The sequence below is a fragment of the Bos indicus x Bos taurus genome, chromosome 12, assembly GCF_003369695.1.
Source record: "Bos indicus x Bos taurus breed Angus x Brahman F1 hybrid chromosome 12, Bos_hybrid_MaternalHap_v2.0, whole genome shotgun sequence".
NCBI classification, from domain to species: domain Eukaryota; kingdom Metazoa; phylum Chordata; class Mammalia; order Artiodactyla; family Bovidae; genus Bos; species Bos indicus x Bos taurus.
Genome location: NC_040087.1, coordinates 71,722,569 through 71,746,696, shown reverse-complemented (window position 1 = coordinate 71,746,696; position 24,128 = coordinate 71,722,569). Strand labels below are relative to the sequence as shown.

The 24,128-nt window shown below is 39.7% G+C and overlaps 1 protein-coding gene across 1 annotated transcript in view; it reads left to right on the top strand.

The window, feature by feature from the left end:
• LOC113902127 (multidrug resistance-associated protein 4-like) overlaps nt 1-24,128 on the top strand; it is a 197,462-nt gene that overhangs the window by 82,858 nt on the left and 90,476 nt on the right. Inside the window, exons 15-18 of the mRNA XM_027557082.1 lie at nt 2,211-2,411; nt 3,740-3,880; nt 4,698-4,735; nt 5,113-5,207. Of these exons, the coding sequence (XP_027412883.1) occupies nt 2,211-2,411; nt 3,740-3,880; nt 4,698-4,735; nt 5,113-5,207 (475 nt within the window). The remainder of the gene's footprint in view (nt 1-2,210; nt 2,412-3,739; nt 3,881-4,697; nt 4,736-5,112; nt 5,208-24,128) is intronic.

Genomic DNA, 24,128 nt, shown 5'->3' with positions numbered 1-24,128 from the left:
GAGCACAGGATCAGTGGGAGACAGAGTAACCTATTTAGTTTGTCCCTAGATCTTTTAGGGTCCCTTATTGCTTCTTTTGAGGACACTACCCTCAATTTTAGTGCTATTAGAACAACTATTTGTCCACTCGTGAGCACCCCTGGATGAGTTGGGGTCCATCCTTACTCTTTGTCTGGTTCATCTCTAACAGCAGAAAGGGAATGGTTGCCCTCTCAACCTCTCAGAGTTGTCTGTGCTTGGCTGCTCAGTGAAATTCCTATCCTTGGACCAATACTTGTTTCCTTGTGCGTCTTATAGGTACTATGTAGAAAAAGGTAATTTCATTAAATAAAGTCTTTGAATTTTGCTTCCCAAGTGGAACAAGGCACAGTATACCCTGAATAGTTTTCTAATTCTGTAGTATAGACAGTACCCAAATGCTTCATTGAGTTTCGCACAATGGATCACCTTAGGAGATAGGGTGAGAGAGGTCCCAGCTAGGGTCCTGGGGCACCTTCTTCCATCTGACCTGCCTTAACCAGAGATGCTCTCCTCTGTTTAGTTTTGCATCCTGTGATTTTTCTCTATATTTTGTTTGACATTGAGTGAATGAGCTGAGCCATATTTCGTGGCGTCAGAATATAGTGAAGATATTTGCACATTATTTTATAGGATTTTGTAAGAGAGGGATGAAGATTAGATGGTTGGATGGCATCACCGACTCAATGAACATGAGTTTGAGCAAACTCAGGGAGATATGAAGAACAGGGAAGCCTGGTGTACTGCAGTCCATGGGGTCACAAAGAGCTGGACATGACTGAGAAACGGAACAACAACAAAAGGAGGGAAACTGCAATGATGTGTCACATGTGTTCAAAGAAAATGATTAGATTGACTGTAGCTTAAACAGTTGCCTGAATAGAGGATACCTGGTTGACTGCTTGTGACTGGTTGTTCTTATGTTTTTATTTTTTAATTTTTTTGTTAGATCTGAGTGCATTGGTTCTTAGTTGTTGGTTTGCTGGCATGGGAGGTCAAGGATTTAGAGCCACCTCAGTCTCATGGCCTCTTTGTTTAAATACTATGGCAGGTAGAATATTGAATTTTCAGCTGGGAACTTCCTGCATTTGTGGGGAAGTGGTAAAGACCATGAAGATAAAGCTCATAGGTACTCTGTTTAGGGCTGGTTCCTACATGTCTTTCTCCCAGTGGAGCACATGATACTATAACAATGGTCTGTGAAGATTTGATGAGAGAGCATTACCTCTGGAGATGTGCTTGTTGCCACATCTGGGTCAGCCTTTTTTAAGTTTCTTTCCTGGAATATCTTCCCCAATTAACTGTTTACTTGCATTTTAACATGATGCTTCTCTCAATTTCCATGTTGTCCAAAAACACTGTACTGATACTTCTACCCACATCAGTAGTTTTAGCATCCATGAGTTCCCATGGTAGTTATGTCAATGGCCTCCATTTTTAAAACATGAACATACATTTCTTTCATATCCCCCAGCACCTAGCGTAGGGTTTGACAGTGAATACCATGCTCATTTTGCTCTTTGGAAGAAAAGCTATGACCAACCTAGACAGCATATTAAAAAGCAGAGACATTACTTTGCCAACAAAGGTCCAACTAGTCAAAGCTATGAATTTTCCAGTAGTCATGTATGGATATGAGAGTTGGACCATAAGGAAAGCTGAGCATTGAAGAATTGATGCTTTTGAACTGTGGTGTTGGAGAAGAACCTTGAGAGTCCCTTGGACTGCAGTGAGATCAAACCAGTCAATCCTGAAGGAAACCAGTCCTGAATATTCATTGGAAGGACTGATGCTGAAGCTGAAACCCCAATACTTTGGCCACCTGATGCGAAGAACTGACTCATTGGAAAAGACCTTGATGCTGGGAAAAATTGAATGCAGAAGGGGATGACAGAGGATGAGATGGTTGGATGGTATCACTGACTTGATAGACATGAGTTTGAGCAAGCTCCAGGAGTTGGTGATGGACAGGGAGGCCTGGCATGTTGTAGTCCATGAGGTCACAAAGAGTCAGATGTGACTGAGTGACTGAACTGAACTGAATCTAGATTTTTTTTACCAGAATTCCAAACCTAGAGATAATTTTCTTAGGAAAATAATAATTTGAGACTAGTTAACTTTTCTTAATTAGTATGTAGATTGGATTAATATTATCAAATGTAAATGAATTCCTCTCAAATTCTTTATTTTAGGGCAAAGTTATGCAAAAGGGGACTTTTGCTGAGTTTTCAAAATCTGGGATAGATTTTGAAGATATTATTTTCTGGGAGAAGGTAGAGAAGGCTGAACCATCTCCAGGTCCAGGAACACTCACTCTGATCTCCGAGTCTTCAGTTCAGTCTCAACCGTCTTCCAGACCCTCTTTGAAAGATGCAGCTCCAGAGGACCAAGATGTGAGTTTCTCATCCTGCAACATGCCCTTGTCTGTCTGCTCTTGGTGGCCTCGTGGACCTTCAGTCTGATTCTCTCATGACATCTTTGTTTATCCCAAAGTAGATCCTAAGATTACAAGCCTAATTCCATGGAATTGGTAGAATTAGAAGAGCATGAAGGGAGCAAGCCTGCTTGGTGTTCTCCTTTGGGTGTAGGATGAAGAATCTTATGGAGCTCAGTAGGGGTGCACTGCTATGAATTTCCAGCTGTTTGTGGCTCATGCTGATATGAGAACCCATCAGTTTACCGTAGTTACATCTACTCACTCTGGTGGCTCCCAGCTTCCCTTATGCATCCAGAGGTTTAATGTGAAGATCTCTTTAGACTGAGTCTTTCTGTGACCACATTAAATCAGCTACTTTTCCTATATGTTGGAATGTTCTGCAGGTGATTGATGGTAATATTTTGCCCCTTTGTTAGATCATTTGTTGTAGGCCAGACACTTTAGAGTTAGTTCTTGTCTTCCTATTTTTTATTACCCTTTGAGACCTAGAGCCACATTGTATTCATCTTGAATGCCCAATGGTCAGCATAGAGTTGAGTACATCTTTGGCTCATGTGACTCTATAATGCATTCTAGGTCCTACAGACAGAAATGAAGAAAAACAGTAGCTCTCTCTTAAAAACATACACAGGTTCTCTCTTGGTATCCAAGCCCACAATATCCAGACCTAGGAACCTGGATGATTCTGATAAATATTCAAATTAGTCCCTCACATTCCACATTCAGGAATCACTCCCTGAAATTCAGGAATTAAATAGATTTGGGTCATATGCCATCCTGTGCTGTCCAGACTCACATTATTTCAACTTCCTGTGTGAACTCATGTTGCTGTATTTGTCTAGGATTTGGAACACCAAGTATGGTTTACATTTCTATCATTGGAAGTGATACAAGTCATTTAGAGGGATATGTTAGTGCCATATCACTTTGTGTATTATTTTGGAAGAAGCTTCTGCATTTGTACTTGAATCAGGTAGTTGTGCTTGTGCTGAGTCATGATTGACTTTAAGCAAAGCCACCAACAGTGAATAATTTCATGCAAATAATGTTCTTTTTCTAATAGATTTCTGAAAGTAGGATGGCTGAGTCCAAGGGTAAATGCATATGTGGTTTGGCTAGACATTTGCCCACCCTTTTCTGTAGGAAATGGACCATCTTGCACTCCTACGAGCATATGAGATGTATCTGTTTCCTCACAGCTTTGCAGTGGAGGGCATTGTAAACTTTTGAAATTTGAGGGTTCCTTACTTAAAATTTTGTTTTCACTGCTGTTCTCCCTCCCAGACTGAGAATATCCAGGTTACATTACCACTGGAGGGCCGTTTGGTTGGAAGAGTTGGTTTTAAGACCTATGAGAATTACTTCACAGCTGGTATGCACTGGTTTATCATCATTTACCTTATTTTAGTGAACATTGGAGCTCAGGTAAATAAGAACATTTATTTTGGTTTTGTGCCCTCTTCTTGGTATTTACATATTTTTATACTGTATTTATTTAATTTATTAATATTAACATGTTTAATATATACATTAAGAGATTTATTTCAGAGATTTGGCTCATGAGGTTGTGCAGTCTAGCTGGTCAATGTGAAATCAGAAAGGCAGGCCTACAGGCTGGAACCTCAGGCAGGAGCTGACCCTGCAGTCTTGAAGCAAAATTTCTTCCTCCTCCAGGAAGCCTCAGGTTTTGTTCATCAGGCCTTTGACTGACTGGACAAGGCCACCACAGTGTTGAGGGTGATCTCCTCTACTTCAATTCCGAGGATGATGTGAATCATATCCACTGAATACCTTCATAGCGACATCTAGACGAGGGTTTGGTTGAACCACTAGAGACTGGCCTGGCCAAGCTGACAAAGAAACTTGATCATCACAGTTTCTATCAAATTTTTTTTTCTTTGAAAAGTCCTGACTTTTATACTGTTTTTATTGTGCTTTGCAGTCCATTTTGGTTTGTACTGAATGAAATCTGTGAGGAAAATAAGTGAGGCTTACTTATTGAGGTGAGGTTTTGTTTGTATATAACAGAAAGATTCTAGGAAGAAAAAGAATGTCTTGTAAAGATATTAAAATGTAGCATGCCCTCCCCTGACCTGTGGTCATCTGGGGTGTGGGGCTTGGCACAAACCTGAGCTGGAAGGACCGTCTCCACGTTCTGGAGCCTTTCCATCTCCCAACCTAGTGAGCGGGGTGTGAGGCTCAGTGATGTCAGTGTGTGAGTGACTGTTGTTTCCTGCTCCAGGTTACCTATGTCCTGCAGGATTGGTGGCTTGCATACTGGTGAGTGATTCCTGGTCTGACCCAAAGGGCTGTGAAGTCTACATGAAGCCTCACTTTCCCACAGCAGGGGGGTTAGTTGGGGCTTGTTCAGCCTCTTCTTCTGACTCTCACATAGTTTCTCTGAAAAAGAAGTAAACTTCTGGCTGATGGAGTGAGACTATCCCCATATTTGACCCTCAGCAGCTTCCTCAAATTCTTAGAGCTGACAGTTGTGATTCAAATGGACTTTTTATAAGGTAGACGGACACAGGGCCCAGTGAGCTGGGAACCATTTTCCACCATAAAACACGTCTTCTAAATCGAGGTTAATTTTTCTGTTATTTACCTAAATTCTATCTAGAGTGTAATACCTTTTCTTTGTCTTCCCATTTCCCTAGGGCAAATGGACAGAGTACCCTATATGCCATGAAATATGGGAAAGGAAGGGTAATTGAGATACCTGATTCTGGCTGGTACTCAACAGTTCACTCAGGTAAATCATCTGGTCTGTTATACAAGAGTCTGAGGTGTTTACTAGGAGCCTGTGTGAACAACTAGAGCTCCCAGGAGTAATTCAGTAATGTCTTAACAGATGAAGAGTCTGAGTTGCATTTACTCTGTGAATTAATTAGAATGAGTATTTTTAAAATCTACTAGAAGAAAGTGGGTGCATGAAGACTCTTAATTTGCTCTGTACTGGATTTTGGTAGTTAAACCAGAATTGCATATTGAGAAAATCAGTCACTGGAAATATGTGCTGTTGTCTATTCTAATAGGTTGCTTTAGCTAAAGCTTACATCATTACATGAATGGGCAAGGGGATTAGAAATGGATCCCTACCCTGTTGTTTGGATTGTTTCAATTCTTTCTGAATAAACCATGGCTTTTATTGATCCTGAGTGAAATCCTTTGGCAGCAAGTGTCCCACGTAAATGTGTTATTCCCTTGCAGGTATGCAAACTCCCCTTCACCACACTCATCTCTTGGGCTTCACTACTTAAGAAAGAAGTTAATCAGGGAGAAATACAGTGTCTAGAAATTAGAATTCCTTCTCTTTCTTTCCTTGAGATCACAATATTATTGTGTCCTCAACTATGTGATTAATATCTGGCTTGCCAGGCCAATATTAACACAGCTCTCTGTGTTTTCACAGGAGTGCTTAGAATATATGTAGCATTATATACTTTTTAAAGGAAATCCTCACCTAAAATATTATATATTTCCACAGGAAACCTTCATACAAGCTTTCTACCAAGGTAGAGTGTGTTATGTTTGTTAGAACCCACTTATTGAAATTTGGTGTCTATTATGTTGATCACTTGCTGAGAAATGTGAATCTATTAGTTGTTTACCTTCTGAATTGAGGAACTATGGTAACTTAAAGAAAGATGGACTTATATTATATATTCATATAAGATGGTGTGTTAGTCACTCAGTTGTGTCTGACTTTGTGACCCCATTGCCTGTGGCTCACCAGACTCCTCTGTCCATGGAGTTTCTCAGGCAAGAATACTGAGTGGGTTGTGATTTCCTACTCCAGGGGATCTTCCCGGCCCAGGGATCAAACCAGGGTCTCAATGCACTGCAGGCAAATTCTTTACCATCTGAACTGCCAGGGAAGCCCAGTAGGCTAACGCAAATGCCCATTGATGGAATTCAGGAATTTAAACAGCTTTCAAAGCTGAAATAACAATGACACATCAGCTAAAGAGGAAAACAAAATATTTGATGGATTGTATATTACAGAGGTTTCTCCACTCTCTTTAGCATTGTGAATTCAAGAGATGTTAGGAGGGCTATTTTCATTTTTGTATGCATAGCAGGTACTAATTTATGTCATTAATAAAGTTAAATTTAGGTTATTGTATTCATTTCCAAATGCTTTGTGTTTCTTTTTTTAATTAATTTAATTGGAGGCTAATTACTTTACAATATTGTAGTGGTTTTTGCAATACATTGACATGAATCAGCCATGGGTGTACATGTGTTCCCCATCCTGAACCCCCCTCCACTCCCTCCCCATCCCATCCCTCAGGGTCATCCCAGTGCACCAGCACTGAGCACCCTGTCTTATGCATTGAACTTGGACTGGTGATATGTTTCACATATGATAATATATATGTTTCAATGCTATTCTCAAATCACCCCACCCTTGCCTTCTCCCATAGAGTGCAAAACACTGTTCTATACATCTGTGTCTCTTTTGCTGTCTCACATATAGGGTCATCATTACCATCTTTCTAAATTCCATATATATGCATTAATATTCTGTATTTGCTTTTCTTTCCAACTCACTTCACTCTGTATAACAGGCTCCAGTTTCATCCACCTTATTAGAACTGATTCAAATGCATTCTTTTTAATAGCTGAGTAATATTCCATTATGTATATATGCCACGGCTTTCTTATCCATTCGTCTGCCAATGGACATCCAGGTTGCTTTCATGTCCTAGCTATTGTAAACATTGCTGCAATGAACATTGGGGTACATGTGTCTCTTTCAATTCTGGTTTCTTCGGTGTGTATGCGCAGCAGTGGGATTGCTGGGTTGTATGGCAGTTCTATTTGAAGCTTTTAAAGGAATCTCCATACTATTCTCCATGGTGGCTGTACTAGTTTGCATTCCCACTAACAGTATAAGAGGGTTCCTTTTCCTTCACACCCTCTTCAGCATTTATTGTTTGTAAATTTTGGATAGCAGCCATTTGACTGGAATGAGATGGTACCTCATTGTGGTTTTGATTTGCATGTCCCTGATAATGAGTGATGTTGAGCATCTTTTCTTTTTTTTAAATTTTATTTTTAAACTTTACAATATTGTATTGGTTCTGCCATATATCGAAATGAATCCACCACAGGTTTGTTAGCCATCTGTATGTCTTCTTTGGAGAAATGTCTGTTTAGTTCTTTGGCCCATTTTTTGATTGGGCCATTTATTTTTCTTGAATTGAACTGCAGGAACTGTTTCTATATTTTTGAGATTAATTCTTTGTCAGATGCTTTATTTGCTATTATTTTCACCCATTCTGAAGGCTGTCTTTTCACCTTGCTAATAGTTTCCTTCATTGTGCAAAAGCTTTTAAGTTTAATTAGGTCCCATTTGTTTATGTTTGCTTTTATTTCCATTACTCTGGGAGGTGGGTCATAGAGGATCATGCTGTGATTTATGTCAGAGAGTGTTTTGCCTATGTTTTCCTCTAGGAGTTTTATAGTTTCTCATCTTACATTTAGATCTTTCTTCCATTTTGAGTTTATTTTTGTGTATGGTGTTAGAAAGTATTCTAATTCATTCTTTTACAAGTGGTTTACCAGTTTTCTCAGCACAACTTGTTAAAGAGATTGTCTTTTCTCCATTGTATATTCTTGCCTCCTTTGTCAAAGATAAGGTGTCCATAGGTATGTTGATTCGTTTCTGGGTTTCTATTTTGTTCCATTGATCTATATTTCTGTCTTTGTGCCAGTACCATACTGTCTTGATGACTGTAGCTTTGTAGTATAGTCTGAAGTCAGGTAGGTTGATTCCTCCAGTTGCATTCTTCTTTGTCAAGATTGTTTTGGCTATTCGAGGTTTTTTGTATTTCCATACAAAGTGTAAAATTATTTGTTCTAATTCTCTGAAAAATACCATTGGTAGCTTGATTGGGATTGCATTGAATCCATATATTGCTTTGGGTAGTAAACTCATTTTCACTATATTGATTCTTCTGATCCATTAACATGGTATATTTTCCCCTCTATTTGTGTCATCTTTGATTTCTTTCATCAGAGTTTTTTTTTAGTTTTCTATATATAGGTCTTTTGTTTCTTTAGGTAGATTTATTCCTATGTATTTTATTCTTTTCATTGCAACAGTGAATGGAATTGTTTCTTTAATTTCTCTTTCTGTTTTCTCATTGTTAGTGTATAGGAATGCAAGGTATGTTAATTTTATATCCTTCAACTTTACTATATTCATTGATTAGCTCTTGTAATTTTCTGGTGGTGTCTTTATGGTTTTCTATGTAGAGGAACATGTCATCTGCACACAGTGAGAGTTTTACTTCTTTTCCAATCTGGATTCCTTTCATTTCTTTTTCTTCTCTGAGTGCTGTGGCCAAAACTTCCAAAACTGTGTTTAGTAGTAGTGGTGAGAGTGGGAACCCCTGTCTTGTTTTTGCCTTTAGGGGAAATTCTGTCAGGTTTTCACCATTGAAGATAATGTTTGCTGTGATTTTATCATATATAGCTTTTATTATGTTGAGGTATGTTCCTTCTATGGCTGCTTTCCGTAGAGTTTTTATCATAAATGGATGTTGAATTTTGTCAAAGGCTTTCTCTACATCTATTGAGATAATCATATGGCTTTTATTTTTCAATTTGTTAATGTGGTGTATCACATTGATTGATTTGTGGATATTAAAGAATCCTTGTATCCCTGGGATAAAGCCCACCTCGTCATGATGGTATGATTTTTTTTTTTTTTTTAATAAGTTGTTGGATTTTGTTTGCTAGAATTTTGTTAAGGATTTTTGCATCTATGTTTATCAGTGATATTGGCCTTTAGTTTTCTCTCTTTGTGGCATCTTTGTCTGGTTTTGGTATTAAGGTGATGGTGACCTCATAGAATGAGTTTGGGAGTTTACCTTCCTCTGCAATTTTCTGGAAGAGTTTGAGTAGGATAGATGTTAACTCTTCTCTAAATTTTGGTAGAATTCAGCTGTGAAGCCATCTCATCCTGGGCTTTTGTTTGCTGGAATATTTCTGATTACAGTTTTGATTTCCATGCTTGTGATGTGTCTGTTAAGATTTTCTATTTCTTTCTGGTTCAGTTTTGGAAAGTTTTACTTTTCTAAGAGTTTGTCCCTTTCTTCCAAGTTGTCCATTTTGGGGGCATATAGTTGTGATAGCAGTCTCTTATGATTCTTTTGTCTGTTGTGATTTCCCATTTCTCCATTTTCATTTCTAATTTAGTTGATTTGATTATTTGCCCTGCTTTTCTTGACTAGTCTGGCTAATGATTTGTCTATTTTATTTATCTTCTCAAAGAACCAGCTTTTAGCTTTGTTGATTTTTGCCATAGTCTCCTTTGTTTCTTTTTGATTAATTTCTCCCCTAATTTTTATGATTTCTTTCCTTCTACTAAACCTAGGGTTCTTTATTTCTTCCTTTTCTAGTTGCTTCAGTTGTAGAGTTAGATTATCTATTTGATTTTTCTCTTGTTTCTTGAGGTAAGCTTGTATTGCTATGAACCTTCCCTTTAGCACTGATTTTACTGAGTTCCAAAGGTTTTGGGGTGTCGTGCTTTCATTGTCATTTGTTTCTATGCATAGTTTGATTTGTTTTGTGATTTCTTCTGATTTGTTGGTTATTCAGAAGCGTGTTGTTTAGCCTCCTTATGTTTGTATTTTTAATAGTCCTTTTTCCCCCCTGTAGTTGATATCTAATCTTACTGCAAATATCTAATCTTGTGATCAGAAGAGATACTTAGAATGATTTCTTTCTTTCTTTCTTTTTTGTTTAATTTACTAAGGCTAGATTTATGGCCCAGGATGTGATCTATCCTGGAGAAGGGTCCATGTGCACTTGAGAAGAAGGTGAAAGTCATTGTTTTTGGATGAAATGTCCTATAGATATCAATTAAGTCTAACTGGCCCATTATATCATTTAAAGTTTGTGATTCCTTGTTAATTTTCTGTTTAGTTGATCTATCCATAGGTGTATTAAAGTCTCCCACTATTACTGTGTTGCTATTAATTTCCCTTTTCATACTTGTTAGGACCTTACATATTGTGGTGCTCCTATGTTGGGTGCATATATATTTATAATTGTTATATCTTCCTCTTGGATTGATCCATTAATCATTATGTAGTGTCCTTCTTTGTCTCTTTTCACAGTCTTTATTTCAAAGTCTATTTTATCTGATGTGAGTATTGCTACTCCTGCTTTCTTGTGGTCTCCATTTGCATTAAATATATTTTTCCAGCCCTTCATTTTCAGTCTGTATGTGTCCCTTGTTTTGAGGTGGGTCTCTTGTAGACAGCATATGTAGAGGTCTTGCTTTTGTATCCATTCAGACCATCCCCATGGAAAAGAAATGCAAAAAAGCAAAATGGCTGTCTGGGGAGGCTTTACAAATAGCTGTGAAAAGAAGAGAAGCAAAAAGCAAAGGAGAAAAGGAAAGACATAAACATCTGAATGCAGAGTTCCAAAGAATAGCAAGAAGAGATAAGAAAGCCTTCCTCAGTGATCAATGCAAAGAAATAGTGGAAAACAACAGAATGGAAAAGACTAGAGATCTCTTAAAGAAAATTAGAGATACCAAGGGAACATTTCATGCAAAGATGGGCTCGATAAAGGACAGAAATGGTATGGACCTAACAGAAGCAGAAGATATTAAGAAGAGGTGGCAAGAATACACAGAAGAACTGTACAAAAAAATCTTCACGACACAGATAATTACGATGATGTGATCACTGACCTAGAGCCAGACATCCTGGAATGTGAAGTCAAGTAGGCCTTAGAAAGCATCACTATGAACAAAGCTAGTGGAGGTGATGGAATTCCGGTTGAGCTATTTCAAATCCTGAAAGATGATGCTGTGAAAGTGCTGCACTCAATATGCCAGCAATTTGGAAAACTCAGCAGTGGCTACAGGACTGGAAAAGGTCAGTTTTCATTCCAATCCCAAAGAAAGGCAATGCCAAAGAATGCTCAAACTACCACACAATTGCACTCATCTCACACGCTAGCAAAGTAATGCTCAAAATTCTCCAAGCCAGGCTTCAGCAATATGTGAACCGCAAACTTGCTGATGTTCAAGCTGGTTTTAGAAAAGGCAGAGGAACCAGAGATCAAATTGCCAACATCCGCTGGATCATTGAAAAAGCAAGAGAGTTCCAGAAAAACATTGATTTCTGCTTTATTGACTATGGCAAAGCCTTTGACTGTGTGGATCACAATAAACTGTGGAAAATTCTGAAAGAGATGGGAATACCAGACCACCTGACCTGCCTCTTGAGAAATGTGTATGCAGATCAGGAAGCAACAGTTGGAACTGGACATGGAACAACGCACTGGTTCCAAATAGGAAAAGGAGTACGTCAAGGCTGTATATTGTCACCCTGCTTATTTAACTTATAATCAGAGTACATCAGGAGAAATGCTGGACTGGAAGAAGCACAAGCTTGAATCAAGATTGCCAGGGGAAATATCAATAACCTCAGATATGCAGATGACACCACCCTTATGGCAGAAAGTGAAGAGGAACTCAAAAGCCTCTTGATGAAAGTGAAAGTGGAGAGTGGAAAAGTTGGCTGAAAGCTCAACATTCAGAAAACGAAGATCATGGCATCCGGTCCCATCACGTCATGGGAAATAGATGGGGAAACAGTGGAAACAGTATCAGACTTTATTTTTGGAGGGCCCCCAAAATCACAGCAGATGGTGACTGCAGCCATGAAATTAAAAGACGCTTACTCCTTGGAAAGAAAGTTATGACCAACCTAGATAGCATATTCAAAAGCTGAGACATTACTTTGCCAACAAAGGTCCGTCTCGTCAAGGCTATGGTTTTTCCTGTGGTCATGTATGGAAGTGAGAGTTGGACTGTGAAGAAGGCTGAGCGCCGAAGAATTGATGCTTTTGAACTGCGGTGTTGGAGAAGACTCTTGAGAGTCCCTTGGACTGCAAGGAGATCCAACCAGTCCATTCTGAAGGAGATCAGCCCTGGGATTTCTTTGGAAGGAATGATGCTAAAGCTGAACCTCCAGTACTTTGGCCACCTCATGTGAAGAGTTGACTCATTGGAAAAGACTCTGATGCTGGGAGGGATTGGGGGCAGGAGGAGAAGGGGATGACAGAGGATGAGATGGCTGGATGGCATCACTGACTCGATGGACATGAGTCTGAGTGAACTCCGGGAGTTGGTGATGGACAGGGAGGCCTGGCATGTGGTCACAAAGAGTTGGACACGACTGAGTGACTGAACTGAACTGAACTGAGCTGGGCCCATCTTTGTCTTTTGATTGGGGCATTCAACCCATTTACATTTAAGGTAATTATTGATAAGTATGATCCCATTGCCATTTACTTTGTTGTTTGGGGTTTGAATTTATACACCTTTTCTGTGTTTTCTGTCTAAATAAGATCCTTTAGCATTTGTTGAGGAGAAGGCAATGGCACCCCACTCCAGTACTCTTGCCTGGAAAATCCCATGGACAGAGGAGCCTGGTGGGCTGCAGTCCATGTGGTCGCTAAGAGTCGGACACGACTGAGTGGCTTCACTTTCACTTTTCACTTTCATGCATTGGATAAGGAAATGGCAATCCATTCCAGTGTTCTTGCCTGGAGAATCCCAGGGATGGGGGAGCCTGGTGGGTTGCCGTCTATGGGGTCGCACAGAGTCAGACACGACTGAAGCGACTTAGCAGCAGCAGCAGCAGCAGCATTTGTTGAATAGCTGGTTTGGTGGTGCTGAATTCTCTCAGGTTTTGCTTATCTGTAAAGCTTTTGATTTCTCCTTCATATATGAATGAGATCCTTGATGGGTATAGTAATCTGGGTTGTAGGTTTTTCTCTTTCATTGCTTTAAGTATGTCCTGCCATTCCCTTCTGGCCTGAAGAGTTTCTATTGAAAGATCAGCTGTTATCCTTATGAGAATCCCCTTGTGTGTTATTTGTTGTTTTCCCCTTGCTGCTTTTAATAATTGTTCTTTTTGTTCGATATTGGTTAATTTGATTAATATGTGTCTGGGATATTTCACCTGAGGTTTACCCTGTTTGGGACTCTCTGGGTTTCTTGGACTTTGGTGACTATTTCCTTCTCCATTTTAGGGAAGTTTTCAACTATTATCCTCAAGTAGTTTCTCATGGCCTTTCTTTTTGTCTTCTTCTTCTGGGACTCCTGTGATTTGAATGTTGGGGCATGTGACATTGTCCCATGGGTCTCTGAGGTTGTCCTCATTTCTTTTAATTCTTTTTTCTTTTTTTCTCTCTGCTTCATTTATTTCCACCATTCTATCTTCCACCTCACTTATCCTATCTTCCACCTCACTTATCCTATCTTCTGCCTCAGTTATTCTACTGTTGGCTCCATCCAGAGTGCTTTTGATCTCAGTTATTGCATTATTCATTATTGATTGACTCTCTTTTATTTTTTCTAGGTCCTTGTTAAATATTTTGCACATCTTCTCAATCCTTGTCTCCAGACTATATATATGTAACTCTGTTTTGTTCACAAAATTTTGGATCATTTTTCCTATCATTATTCTGAATTCATTTTCAGGTAGATTCCCTATCTCCTCCTCTTTTGTTTCATTTGTTGTGCATTTATCATGTTCCTTTACCTGCTGAATATTTTTCTGCCTTTTCATCTAGTTTAGATGTCTGTGTTTGGGGTGGCCTTTCTGTATGCTGGAACTTTGTGTTTCCTCTTTATTGTGGAGGTTCCTCCCTGTGGGTGTGGTTGGAGGAGTGGCTTGTCAAGGTTTCCTGGTTAGGGAAGCTTGCGTCGGTGTTCTGGTGGGTGGAGCTGGATCTCTTCTCTCTGGAGTGCAATGAAGTGTCCTGTAGTGAGTTTTGAGTTGTCTATGGGTTTGGTGTGACTTTGGGCAGCCTGTATTTTAATGCTCAGTGCTATGTTCCTGTGTTGCTGGAGAATTAGCTTGGTATGTCTTGCTCTGGAACTTGTTGGCTCTTAGGTGGAGCTTGGTTTCATTGTAGTTATGAAGGCTTTTGGATGAGCTCTTGTTCATTAATGTTCCCTGGAGTCAGGAGTTTTCTGGTGTTCTCAGGTTTTGGATTTAAGCCTCCTGTCTCTGGCTTTCAGTCTTATTCTACATTAGCCTGAAGACTTCTCCATCCATACAGCACCAATGCTAAAACATGTAGGTTAAAAGAGAAAAGATTCTCCACAGTGAGGGACACCCAGAGAGGTTCACAGAGTTACATGGAGAAGAGAAGAGGAAGGAAGGAGATAGAGGTGACCAGGAGGAGAAGAGGATGAATCAAAATGGGAGACAGAAATCTAGCCAGTAATCAAATTCTTATGTGCTGTCCACAGCCTGGAACATCCAGAGAGTTTCACAGAGTTACACAGAGAAGAGAGAGGGAGGAAGGAGATAGAGGTGACCAAGAAGAGAACATGGGGTGTCAAAAGGCAAGAGACAGATCTAGCCAGTGCTCATTTCCCTAAGTGTTCTCCAAAGCTCAGAATACCCAAAGAGATTCACAGAGTTGAGTAGAGAAGAGGTGGGAGGGAGGAAATGGATGTGACCTGGGGGAGAACAAGGAGAGTCAAAAGAGGGAGAGGGCAATCAAGCCAGTAATCACACTCCTAAGTAAAAATGGATACTGAAGATTGGATTCTTAAAGGTACAAAATTGATAACAAATACCCAAAAGAAAAGATTGAAAATCAAGAGTAGAGGATAAACTCTCAAAAATACAATATTAAAAAAAAATCACAAAAATTATAAAAAGTATATATGAAATTTGCTTTAAAAATAGGTTCTTTTTTGCTAGATAGTTCAGTTCAGTCCAGTCACTCAGTCGTGTCCGACTCTTTGCGACCCCATGAATCACAGCACGCCAGGCCTCCCTGTCCATCACCAACTCCCGGAGTTCACCCAGACTCATATCCATCGAGTCAGTGATGCCATCCAGCCATCTCATCCTCTGTCGTCCCCTTCTCCTCCTGCCCCCAATCCCCCCCAGCATCAGAGTCTTTTCCAGTGAGTCAACTCTTCACATGAGGTGGCCAAAGTACTGGAGGTTCAGCTTTAGCATCATTCCTTCCAAAGAAATCCCAGGGCTGATCTCCTTCAGAATGGACTGGTTGGATCTCCTTGCAGTCCAAGGGACTCTCAAGACTCTTCTCCAACACCACAGTTCAAAAGCATCAATTCTTCGGCACTCAGCCTTCTTCACAGTCCAACTCTCACATCCATACATGACCACAGGAAAAACCATAGCCTTGACTAGACGAACCTTTGTTGGCAAGGTAATGTCTCTGTTTTTGAATATGCTATCTAGGTTGGTCATAACTTTCCTTCCAAGGAGTAAGCATCTTTTAATTTCATGGCTGAAGTCACCATCTGCAGTGATTTTTGAGCCCCCAAATAAAGTCTGACACTGTTTCCACTGTTTCCCCATCTATTTCCCATGAACTGATGGGACCAGATGCCATGATTTTTGTCTTCTCAACGTTGATCTTTAAGCCAACTTTTTCACTCTCCACTTTCACTTTCATCAAGATAATAGTGGGTTATAAAAATGAAAATTAATGGAGTAATAAAGTAGTTAGAATTAAAAAATTTAAAAAATGATAATAAAATATATCTAGGAATTTCTCTGGAGCTATTGCAGGCAGTGATGGATGGGTCATTTCAGTTTCAGATAATTCCTTGTTCTAGCTTATACTTCCTCTCAAGGTCTATAGGCCCCTTCCAATGTAGTCAGTGCTAACTACAGGGTTTTAATCTGTTGCACCTGTCACTTCCAAAGCTGTTCCCTCTGTTTATTTTGGCGGCTTTTGTTTGCGAGTCTCTTCGGTGTCTAATTTCTGCCCTGACACAAGGTGGCGAAGGTGGTCACTTATTTAGGCTCACTTGTTCAGTTGTGCTGTGGGGAGGGAGGAACACTGCAAACAAATATCACTGGCGTGTGTGGGGAGTGCTCGCATTGTCTGGACCACACTGGGTTTGCCCCCACTCATGGAGACTGTGCTTTCCCTGTCTACACTGCTCAGGCTCTGCAGGGGAACTGTCCAAGCGGGTCCTGGGTTGCGTGCACTTCCCAGGTCTAAGCTGCTCAGGTTCAGGTTCTCAGGTACTCCACAAAGGCACATACTTGGTTGGGCCTGCGTTTTGTGCCCTTCCCAGGTCCGAGCAGCTCAGGTGACGAGGCGCTTGGGGAGCACACTCCCCAAGTGTGCAGTGTGTCTCATCGCCTCCCCGGTCCCAGCCACTTGGTTTCCTGGGAGCGTAGTGGGAGCACCGTCCCACGTGTGCTGTGTGTCTCCTCTGGGGAGCTGATCTCTGGCTGTGACCCTCCTGTTGGATGTCAACCGTCCAGTTTCCCAGGAACATTTGGTTAGCAACTGGGAGCCTGCTTGCAGTTTGGTGGAGGATGCCATCTCTGGGGCCGAGACTGCCCCTTTCCAGCTCTGGCTGTCACCCGCCTGCCTCTCTGCCTCTCATGGGGGATGGGCCGGTCCGCAGCAGGCTAGCTCTCCTCTGGTATTCACTCAGTCCTTTGTTCTGTGAGTGGGCCTGGCAGTGCCTTAGGTTAGAGCTTTTCATGGGAAAGTTCTCTCTCGCTCTTTCTTTTTTTCTCTCTGGCTATCCCACAGTTTGGGTTGCTGTCTCATGTTAGCTCCCTGAGATTGTCCTTAGGGCATTCAGGCCTGGTCCTTACCCTAAGCAATGCAGCCCATGCCTTCCTGTTCAGCCCCCGCTTGCTGGTGGCAGATGCGAGCATCTGGGCTACTTCTCTGCTGGGAGTTGTGGTTAGGCACATAATCTGTGGGTTTTATTTACTTATTTATTTCCCTCCCAGTTATGTTGCCCTCTGAGATTCAAAAACTGCCCACCTACCTGCTGGTGAGAGTGTTTTCCTGGTGTTTGGAAACTTCTCCTCTTTTACAACTCCCTCCCCAGACGGATCTCTGTTCTCTACCTCTTTTGTCTCTTTTTTTGTCTTTTATATTTTGTCCTACCTCCTTTTGAAGACAATGGGCTGCCTTTCTGGGTGGCTGATGTCCTCCGCCAGCATTCAGAAGTTGTTTTGTGAAATTAGCTCAGCATTCAAATGATCTTTTGATGAATTTGTGGGGGAGAAAGTGGTCTCCTTGTCCCAGTCCTCTGCCATTTTAGGACCACCCCCATGCTTTGTGTTAAAAAAAGAAAGTATAGCGTGATGCATCCAGAAGTACAGCGTAAAGATCTGGGCGTCCTCGGAGGCACCTGAATGGTCTCAGAGAAAAAAAATAAATAAATAAATAAAACAGTGAGAGATTACTTGCTCATTTTGATTAATTATCTCATGGTAAAATATAGTACATGTTTTCTTTTTAATTTAATTTTATTTTTAAACTTTACATAATTGTATTAGTTTTGCCAAATATCAAAATGAATCCGCCACAGGTATACATGTGTTCCCCATCCTGAACCCTCTTCCCTCCTCCCTCCCCATACCATCCCTCTGGGTCGTCCCAGTGCACTAGCCCCAAGCATCCAGTATCGTGCATCGAACCTGGACTGGCAACTCGTTTCATATATGATATTTTACATGTTTCAATGCCATTCTCCCAAATCTTCCCACCCTCTCCCTCTCCCACAGAGTCCATAATCCTGTTCTATACATCAGTGTCTCTTTTGCTGTCTCGTACACAGGGTTATTGTTACCATCTTTCTAAATTCATATATATATGCGTTAGTATACTGTATTGGTGTTTTTCTTTCTGGCTTACTTCACTCTGTATAATAGGCTCAAGTTTCATCCACCTCATTAGACCTGATTCAAATGTATTCTTTTTAATGGCTGAGTAATACTCCATTGTGTATATGTACCACAGCTTTCTTATCCATTCATCTGCTGATGGACATCTAGGTTGCTTCCATGTCCTGGCTATTATAAACAGTGCTGCGGTGAATATTGGGGTACACGTGTGTCTTTCCCTTCTGGTTTCCTCAGTGTGTATGCCCAGCAGTGGGATTGCTGGATCATAAGGCAGCTCTATTTCCAGTTTTTTAAGGAATCTCCACACTGTTCTCCATAGTGGCTGTACTAGTTTGCATTCCCACCAACAGTGTAAGAGGGTTCCCTTTTCTCCACACCCTCTCCAGCATTTATTATTTGTAGACTTTTGGATTGCAGCCATTCTGACTGGTGTGAGATGGTACCTCATTGTGGTTTTGATATCCATTTCTCTGATAATGAGTGATGTTGAGCATCTTTTCATGTGTTTGTTAGCCATCTGTGTGTCTTCTTTGGAGAAATGTCTATTTAGTTCTTTGGCCCATTTTTTGATTGGGTCATTAATTTTTCTGGAGTTGAGCTGTAGGAGTTGCTTGTATATTTTTGAGATTAGTTGTTTGTCAGTTGCTTCATTTGCTATTATTTTCTCCCATTCTGAAGGCTGTCTTTTCACCTTGCTAATAGTTTCCTTTGATGTGCAGAAGCTTTTAAGGTTAATTAGGTCCCATTTGTTTATTTTTGCTTTAATTTCCAATATTCTGGGAGGTGGGTCATAGAGGATCCTGCTGTGATGTGTGTCAGAGAGTGTTTTGCCTATGTTCTCCTTTAGGAGTTTTATAGTTTCTGGTCTTACGTTGAGATCTTTAATCCATTTTGAGTTTATTTTTGTGTATGGTGTTAGAAAGTGTTCTAGATTCATTCTTTTACAAGTGGTTGACCAGATTTCCCGGCACCACTTGTTAAAGAGATTGTCTTTAATCCATTGTATATTCTTGCCTCCTTTGTCAAAGATAAGGTGTCCATATGTGCGTGGATTTATCTCTGGTCTTTCTATTTTGTTCCATTGATCTATATGTGTGTCTTTGTGCCAGTACCATACTGTCTTGATGACTGTGGCTTTGTAGTAGAGCCTGAAGTTAGGTAGGTTGATTCCTCCAGTTCCATTCTTCTTTCTCAAGATAGCTTTGGCTATTCGAGGTTTTTGGTATTTCCATACAAATTGTGAAATTATTTGTTCTAGCTCTGTGAAGAATACTGTTGGTAGCTTGATAGGGATTGCATTGAATCTATAAATTGCTTTGGATAGTATACTCATTTTCACTATATTGATTCTTCCAATCCATGAACATGTTATATTTCTCCATCTATTAGTGTCCTCTTTGATTTCTTTCACTAGTGTTTTATAGTTTTCTATGTATAGGTCTTTAGTTTCTTTAGGTAGATATATTCCTAAGTATTTTATTCTTTCTGTTGCAATGGTGAATGGAATTGTTTCCTTAATTTCTCTTTCTGTTTTCTCATTATTAGTGTATAGGGATGCAAGGGATTTCTCTGTGTTGATTTTATACCCTGAAACTTTACTATAGTCATTGATTAGTTCTAGTAATTTTCTGGTGGAGTCTTTAGGGTTTTCTATGTAGAGGGTCATGTCATCTGCAAACAGTGAGAGTTTTACTTCTTCTTTTCCAATTTGGATTTCTTTTATTTCTTTTTCTGCTCTGATTGCTGTGGCCAAAACTTCCAAAACTATGTTGAATAGTAATGGTGAAAGTGGGCACCTTTGTCTTATTCCTGTCTTTAGAGGAAATGCATTCAATTTTTCACCATTGAGGATAATGTTTGCTGTGGGTTTGTCATATATAGCCTTTATTATGTTGAGGTATGTTCCTTCTATTCCTGCTTTCTGGAGAGTTTTTATCATAAATGGATGTTGAATTTTGTCAAAGGCTTTCTCTGCATCTATTGAGATAATCATATGGTTTTTATTTTCCAATTTGTTAATGTGGTGTATTACATTGATTGATTTGCAGATATTGAAGAATCCTTGCATCCCTGGGATAAAGCCCACTTGGTCATGGTGTATGATCTTTTTAATGTGTTGTTGGATTCTGATTGCTAGAATTTTGTTAAGGATTTTTGCATCTATGTTCATCAGTGATATTGGCCTGTAGTTTTCTTTTTTGTGTGGGATCTTTGTCAGGTTTTGGTATTAGGGTGATGGTGGCCTCATAGAATGAGTTTGGAAGTTTACCTTCCTCTTCAATTTTCTGGAAGAGTTTGAGCAGGATAGGTGTTAGCTCTTCTCTAAATTTTGGTAGAATTCAGCTGTGAAGCCGTCTGGACCTGGGCTTTTGTTTGCTGGAAGATTTTTGATTACAGTTTCAATTTCCGTGCTTGTGATGAGTCTGTTAAGATTTTCTATTTCTTCCTGGTCGAGTTTTGGAAAGTTGTACTTTTCTAAGAATTTGTCCATTTCTTCCACGTTGTCCATTTTATTGGCATAGAATTGTTGATAGTAGTCTCTTATGATCCTTTGTATTTCTGTGTTGTCTGTTGTGATCTCTCCGGTTTCATTTCTAATTTTATTGATTTGATTTTTCTCCCTTTGTTTCTTGATCAGTCTGGCTAATGGTTTGTCAATTTTATTTATCCTTTTAAAGAACCAGCTTTTGGTTTTGTTGATTTTTGCTATGGTCTCTTTTGTTTCTTTTGCATTTATTTCTGCTCTAATTTTTAAGATTTCTTTCCTTCTACTAACCCTGGGGTTCTTCATTTCTTCCTTTTCTAGTTGCTTTAGGTGTAGAGTTAGGTTATTTATTTGACTTTTTTCTTATTTCTTGAGGTGTGCCTGTATTGCTATGAACTTTCCCCTTAGGACTGCTTTTACTGTGTCCCACAGGTTTTGGGTTGTTGTGTTTTCATTTTCATTCGTTTCTATGCAAATTTCGATTTCTTTCTTGATTTCTTCTGTGATTTGTTGGTTATTTAGCAGCATGTTGTTCAGCCTCCATGTGTTGGAATTTTTAATACTTTTTCTCCTGTAATTGAGGTCTAATCTTACTGCATTGTGGTCAGAAAAGATGCTTGGAACGATTTCTATTTTTTTGAATTTACCAAGGCTAGCTTTATGTCCCAGGATGTGATCTATCCTGGAGAAGGTTCCATGTGCACTTGAGAAAAAGGTGAAATTCATTGTTTTGGGATGAAATGTCCTATAGATATCAATTAGGCCTAACTAGTCTATTGTATCATTTAAAGTTTGTGTTTCCTGGTTAATTTTCTGTTTAGTTGATATATCCATAGGTGTGAGTGGGGTATTAAAATCTCCCACTATTATTGTGTTATTGTTAATTTCTCCTTTCATACTTGTTAGCATTTGTCTTACATACTGCGGTGCTCCTGTGTTGGGTGCATATATATTTATAATTGTTATATCTTCTTCTTGGATTGATCCTTTGATCATTATGTAGTGACCTTCTTTGTCTCTTTTCACAGCCTTTGTTTTAAAGTCTATTTTATCTGATATGAGTATTGCTACTCCTGCTTTTTTTTGGTCCCTATTTGCATGGAACATCTTTTTCCAGCCCTTCACTTTCAGTCTGTATGTGTCCCCTGTTTTGAGGTGGGTCTCTTGTAGACAATATATGTAGGGGTCTTGTTTTTGTATCCATTCATCCAGTCTTTGTCTTTTGGTTGGGGCATTCAACCCATTTACGTTTAAGGTAATTACTGATAAGTATGATCCCATTGCCATTTACTTTATTGTTTTGGGTTCGAATTTATACACCTTTTTTGTGTTTCCTGTCTAGAGAATATCCTTTAGTATTTGTTGGAGAGCTAGTTTGGTGGTGCAGAATTCTCTCAGCTTTTGCTTGTCTGAAAAGCTTTTGATTTCTCCTTCATACTTGAATGAGATCCTTGCTGGGTACAATAATCTGGGCTGTAGGTTATTTTCTTTCATCATTTTAAGTATGTCTTGCCATTCCCTCCTGGCTTGAAGAGTTCCTATTGAAAGATCAACTGTTATCCTTATGGGAATTCCCTTGTGTGTTATTTGTTGTTTTTCCCTTGCTGCTTTTAATATTTGTTCTTTGTGTTTGATCTTTGTTAATTTGATTAATATGTGTCTTGGGGTGTTTCTCCTTGGGTTTATCCTGTTTGGGACTCTCTGGGTTTCTTGGACTTGGGTGATTATTTCCTTCCCCATTTTAGGGAAGTTTTCCACTATTATCTCCTCAAGTATTTTCTCATGGTCTTTCTTTTTGTCTTCTTCTTCTGGGACCCCTATGATTCGAATGTTGTAGCATTTAATATTGTATTGGAGGTCTCTGAGATTGTCCTCATTTCTTTTAATTCGTTTTTCTTTTATCCTCTCTGATTCATTTATTTCTACCATTGTATCTTCTAATTCACTAATCCTATCTTCTGCCTCTGTTATTCTACTATTTGTTGCCTCCAGAGTGTTTTTAATTTCATTTATTGCATTATTCATTGTATATTGACTCTTTTTTATTTCTTCTAGGTCCTTGTTAAACCTTTCTTGCATCTTCTCAATCCTTGTCTCCAGGCTATTTATCTGTGATTCCATTTTAATTTCAAGATTTTGGATCAATTTCACTATCATTATTTGGAATTCTTTATCAGGTAGATTCCCTATCTCTTCCTCTTTTGTTTGGTTTGGTGGGCATTTATCCTGTTCCTTTATCTGCTGGGTATTCCTCTGTCTTTTCATCTTGTTTAAATTGCTGAGTTTGGGGTGTCCTTTCTGTATTCTGGCAGTTTGTGGAGTTCTCTTTATTGTGGCTTTTCCTCACTGTGTGTGGGTTTGTACAGGTGGCTTGTCAAGGTTTCCTGGTTAGGGAAGCTTGTGTCGTGTTCTGGTGGGTGGAGCTGTATTTCTTCTCTCTGGAGTGTAATGAAATGTCCAGTAATGAGTTATGAGATGTCTATGGTTTTGGGGTGACTTTGGGCAGCCTGTATCTTGAAGCTCAGGGCTGTGTTCCTTTGTTGCTGGAGAATTTGCATGGTGTGTCTTGCCCTGGAACTTGTTGGCCCTTGTATGGTGCTTGGTTTCAGTGTCAGTATGGAGGCATTTGATGAGCTCCTGTCAAATAATGTCCCTTGGAGTCAGGAGTTCCCTGGAGTCAGGGTTTGGACTTAAGCTTCCTGCTTCCAGTTATCGGTCTTATTTTTACAGTAGCTTCAAAACTTCTCCTTCTATACAGCACCATTGATAAAACATCTACATTAAAGATGAAAAGTTTCTCTACTGTGAGGGTCACTCAGAGAGCTTCACAGCGTTACATGGAGAAGAGAAGAGGGAGGAGGGAGTTAGAGGTGACCCAAATGAGATGAGGTGGACTCAATAGTGGAGAGAGTGGGCTAGCCAGTAGTCACTTACTTATGTGCACTCCACAACTGGACCACTCAGAGATGTTCACAGGAGTTATACATAGAAGAGAAGAAGGAGGAAGGAGACAGAGGTGGCCTGAAGGATAAAAGGGGGGAATGAAAAGGGGGGAGGCAGATCCAGCCAGTAATCAGTTCCCTAAGTGTTCTCCACCGTCTGGAACACACAGAAATTCACAGAGTTGGGTAGAGTGGAGAGGGGTTAGGGAGGAGACACAGGCGACCTGGTGGAGAAAAAGGAGAGTCCAAAGGGAGAGAGAGCAGTCAAGCCAGTAATCTCGCTCCCTAGTGAAAAATCGGTCCTGAAGATTGGGTTCTTAAAGGTACAAAATTGGTAACAAATACATAAAAGCAAAAATTAAAAACCTAAAGTAGATTTTGGAATTTCAAAAATACAATATTAAAGAAAAGAAAGGAAAAGAAAGAGAGAAAAAACGAACAAAGAAAAACAAACAGGGTCGTGAAAATTATAAAGAAAATACAGGTACAAAATTGATAACTAATACCAAAAAGCAAAAATTAAAAATCTAGAGTAGAGTTTGGAATTTCAA